Source organism: Nicotiana attenuata, unplaced genomic scaffold (genome assembly GCF_001879085.1).
Source record: "Nicotiana attenuata strain UT unplaced genomic scaffold, NIATTr2, whole genome shotgun sequence".
Classification (NCBI taxonomy): Eukaryota; Viridiplantae; Streptophyta; class Magnoliopsida; order Solanales; family Solanaceae; genus Nicotiana; species Nicotiana attenuata.
In genome coordinates, this window is record NW_017671179.1 from 145,930 (window position 1) to 150,942 (window position 5,013).

General features: G+C 34.1%; 1 protein-coding gene across 1 annotated transcript; it reads right to left on the reverse strand.

Moving 5' to 3' along the window:
* Window positions 1-1,293: 1,293 nt before the first annotated feature.
* Window positions 1,294-4,048, reverse strand: LOC109206460 (regulatory protein NPR5-like). The gene is made up of 2 exons (XM_019369282.1): window positions 3,324-4,048; window positions 1,294-2,347 (listed from the first exon to the last, which is right to left on the reverse strand). The coding sequence occupies exons 1-2, from the start codon at window positions 3,813-3,815 to the stop codon at window positions 1,403-1,405; spliced, it is 1,437 nt and encodes a 478-aa protein (XP_019224827.1). The 5' UTR covers window positions 3,816-4,048; the 3' UTR covers window positions 1,294-1,402.
* Between the last annotated feature and the right edge of the window lie 965 nt (window positions 4,049-5,013).

Consider the following 5,013-nt stretch of genomic DNA (forward strand, 5'->3'; position numbering starts at 1 on the left):
ATCTGAAGAGGTACAACTCTTCAGAATGGCTGTTTATGCAAAACACCCACATCATAAATGCCATTACATAAATGGCCATTTACTCAACAATAAAGAGGAAAAATTGAAGAGGGTAGTTACTTTTCTGTTACCAAAACAGAAAAACGGATTGGATTTAATATTAATATTTAATATTAATATTCTGTTATTAAAACAAATATTTAATAACATTTCTGTTAATATTTTACTATTAACAAATAAATTTGGTCCAAAAAGTTAATCAATCAATCGATCATTTGACCAAATCCGAATCTGAATCCGAAGAAGCCGAAGTCGTACTATTAACAAATAAATTTGGTCCAAAAAGTTAATCAATCAATCGACCAAATGAATCCGTAGCCGTAGCCGAGCGAGCGACGACGGCGCGAGGCTTGCCTTCTTCTCAACTCTTTAAGAGCTAGAAGAAGAGCAATTGCTTATATACCCATAAAAAACCTCTTCCTCTTCCAATATGGGACAATGCCCATTTGCCAAGGGGGAACTTAAAATTTCACTCAAAAATTTCATTTCCCTCCATTTCCCATTCACCCTCTTTTAAGTATTTAATATATTAATTAAATACATCCAAAACCCGACAAATACTCCTCGTGTATCAATTTAGATGACATATTTTTACTTATTGAGAGTCAATTTGACTATACTTTGAAGCTAAATTGAATTAGTTCAATTCAATATTTTAAAATCAAAATTTAAATATTCAAAAATTATATGAAAATTATATACTATAAGTTGCAATTTTTCTCATGTCAAAATGATAATAGAAATTTTAAAATGTTGGTCAAACTTCACATAATTTGACTTTCAATAAGCGATATGTGTCATCTAAATTGAAATTAGAGGAATAGTCCATTAACTTTGTTTTTATAGTGACAGTATACAATCATTTTACATTATTAGATTACTTAAACAATAATACTAAGTACTTGTACGTAACAAGTTAAACTAATTGCCTAACAAATAATAAAGAAAGTAATTTATTATAACATAAAAAATTACGCAATCAGTATACACAAATAAAATCCTTAAAAATAAAACAAAAAGGAGTTGACAGGCCAGAGTTGACAAGATTGACCTGCGTCCCTTCCTCTCCACAAAGCAAAAACTCAGATTCTCCTTTTGTCCCATCCAAAAATCTGCTCATTGCATTATCATCTGAATGCCCTAGAAACAAATCAAAAAAATATGCACCAAAAAAAATAAAAATAGAGAGAAGAACTACTATAGCATAAAGAGAAGGTAAAGAAGAAGATAATATATGTAAACTATCTGAATATTATTTAAATCTTAATCATCGTACTTTCCTTTATAGTCTTGTCCCAATAAATGAACTGTTCGGACAAAAGATGTATATATATGAGCTTAACTAATAATCATGTGAATGGTGGTACATTGAAGATGGATCACAACCATTGTGTCGATTCTGAGTATTAGTAGCTGCACCAAGATTTAAATACACCATTCTTGAATCAATGTTAACATTATTTCCAATATTCCCACCACTGCTTGTGCTAGAGGTATGATCATCACTGACATTAGGCGGGTAAATAGTCGTGGAAGAAGGATCAATATTCGCGCTTCCTTCTTCTCGAGAAATCACCATAGCTGCTGATTGAACAAGTTCAAGACATAGCCTCAGCTTATTTGGTTCAATGTGATTGATTCCAGGGACAGCTCCTTTGAACAGAAAATCGGACGTTAGGGTACGTAAAATGTCCAACGGAGTGATCCCATCTAATGTTCGGACATTCGGATCAGCATGATGGTCTAATAGTACTGCTACCATATCTGGTGACACCATTTCTGCTGCAATGTGTAGAGGAGTTTTACCAGCAGGGCCAGCAGGGTAGTTAACATCAGCTGCCCCAAGCTCGAGCAACGCTTTCACAACTTCCCTGCTGCAATTTTCAACAGCATAATGCAAGGCAATTGATTCATCTAGATTGAGGCCTTCTCCCATTACCATGAGCTTGACAAGTTCAACGTCGGATGAGTCAAGGGCTCGTCTCATCCGACGGACTTTTTGGTCCTCGAGCTCGGCTACAGAGCCGAGATCGTGGTGGTGGTGGTGGCCGTGATGGTGTGGCATTAGGGATCGACGTGCTAGATTGGATTTGAGGCGGAGTTCTTCGATTTTGGCTACAACATCAATGGGAAGGTGCTTAGCTAAGATTTCTGGTGGAAGGCCTGATTTTGCAACCAAATGTGAACAAGTAGTCCATAATTGTTGCATGTCTTGCTTCCTTGATGCTATTAAAACTCTCATCACATCCTCAATTGAAGCTTTCTCTACCATGATTGCCAATTGCTTCTGCTTAACCCAAAAAAAAAAAAAAAAAATTACGAGCCCGTTTAGTTTGATAAAAAATAGCTGATAAGCATTAAGTGTTGAAACAACAACGTACACAGTATAATCCCACAAATGGGATATGGGGAGGGTAATGTGTACATAGACATTACCCATACTTTGTGCAGATAGAGAGGCTATTTTCAATAGATCCTCGCTCAGGTAAGCAGTAAAAGAAATGCAATATAAAAAATGAACATCAAGTGCTGAAAAACACTAGTAAATGCTAAAACTCAATAGTTGGACCTATCTAGATAGTATTTGGATATCCAAACTACTAATGTGTTTGTTCAAAATTGTGTTGGTAGGGTGTACTTTTTTCAACACTAGTAGTTCCATTTTTTTGCTATTCAGATCTTGTAACCAAATGAGGAAAGTAGATCACTGTTGGGGAAAGTTTTGGCGTGATCACTGTGGAAAGACAAGACTGGAGAAATCAAGAAACCATTTTTGGAAACATTTGAGCATAAAACATGATCATAAGAAAAGCCCAATTCAAGAAACTGGAATTATTTCACATGAAATCAAGGTAACAATTGTGAGATGAGACAGCTGATATCAAAATTCCATCACAAAAATCATCAAACAATGCAAAAATAGGAAAAAGGATAAAAACAACTTCTTTTTCTTTTTTCTTTTTGGGTATGCACTTTAGCTGTTTATACATAAGTCGAAAAATATGAAAAGAAATTAAAATAAAAAAAAATATTTTGGATCAGATGATTCTGCAAAAGAAATCTAGTACTAACAGAAAAAGAGGGAAGTTGTTACTAGTAAGCTACTAGATTTCTCTGTGATAAAAAATCTTTGTCTAACAAACAAGAAACAAAAGCTTAAAAGAAAATTAATCAAACCCCATTTCCCAAGAAAAAAATTAAATGGAAAATCTGTTATCACTCTTTCCAAAATCCAACAAAAAAAAAAAGATTGGACAAATTACCTGAGTGAGCAAAGCAAGTTGTTCAACACCAAAAGATCTAGCGGTAGAGAGAGTGTCAAGAGCAAGATCAACGGCTGAAGTGCAATGTGTATGCCAACAACCTCTTTCTCCACAATTAGGCCTTGGCTCATGTTTTTGTGGCACAATTGAGACTTGTCCACTGTACAAAAACTGCAACATCAACAAGAATACCTCATACCCTACTGAGTTCACTGGTATGACTGAACCCGAACCTCTCGGCGATGATACACCGCCGACGGGTCCCATTCTTGAACCGGTTGGGTCAAGTTGTTGTGGGCCAGACCGAGGAGATTCTGGCCCACAAAAGAATTTCCTGAAGAAATGACTCCTTGCAGCTAAGATGCATCTATGAGCATGAACTAAACGACCTTCAACACTAAAAGTAACATCGCTAAAAGCTTGTCCATTAATGAGAAGGTTTAGATAATCTAAAGACAGACTTCTTAAGTTGTCTTCAGGAGTACTACTCATATTCTCAACAAAACCCAAAAGTGGTACAAAAAGAAAAGTAAAGAAACACTATGTGGCTAGAATTTTGCTGTGTATAAAGAAAACTAAAGTCTTCTGTGTATAGTTTTAACTACTGTTGGGACTTGGGATGATGAAGTAGTCACAGTGTTATTTCTTGTGAGATTCTGTCCATGGTTGGTGTTTTCTGTTGTGTTGTGTGGTTAGATAATAAGAGAGAGAGAGAGAGGGTGAAGCAATATGGATGGTTATACTGGGCGGCTGAGGTATTTTAAAAAAAAAAAAAAGAAAAAAGAAGAAGAAGAGAGAATATAGATAAAAAAGAAAAATTCAAGAAAAACATGAAATGAAGATTGAAAAGAAAAATGATGGGTTCCCAATAAACTAATCTATATTGCTTCTTTCTTCTTCTCTTTGGTTTTTCTATGTTCTTTTTTTATTTATTTTATTTTATATCTTTTTATAGTTTTTTGTGTTGGTTTTTCCTTTCTTTTTTCTATGGGATTTTAGGGGTCATTCATTAGCTGGCCTAATAGAAACATGTATATTTAGGGTTTTTTTTTGGGTTGAAATGTAGATCTTGTTGGAGAAGCGCGTGTTGAAAGTAAAAGATTTGTGAGTTAATGATCCTTAGAAAATGTACTGTAATTTAATTAGATTTAGTTACAATTACATGCTTAAGATAAAATGTGAGAATGTCGATAAAAATTAATTGGTCATATTCTACGTTGATCTCTAAATGCAATTATTTGTATATGTGAAATTATGGTGACTGAAGTCATTAGAAGTGAACAAGATAAATCTAAAATCATATAGAAGGATGTTGTACCTAAAAATGACCGATCTCTTGAAATCCATAACAAATGTATGGCATGCACAATGGTAGGGAAAGGATCTTTATACTCCCTCTGTTCATTTTTACTTGGCACATTGTGACTTTTTACGTCCCTTAAGAAATAATAAATGAAGTGCATAATTTACCATGATATCCATTTTAATTGATGCATATTTTATTGAATTTGAGAAAATGATTTGAAATGAGTAATAAATACTGTGGGCATAATAAATAAAAATAAAAATCTATTTTTACTATATATGCCAAGTAAAAGTGAACGGAGGGAGTATGTGATTCGTATATTTATAGGCTAACTTTTAATCATGCTCTTACATATATTTTTAGGTACAATCCATGCCGTGTGTT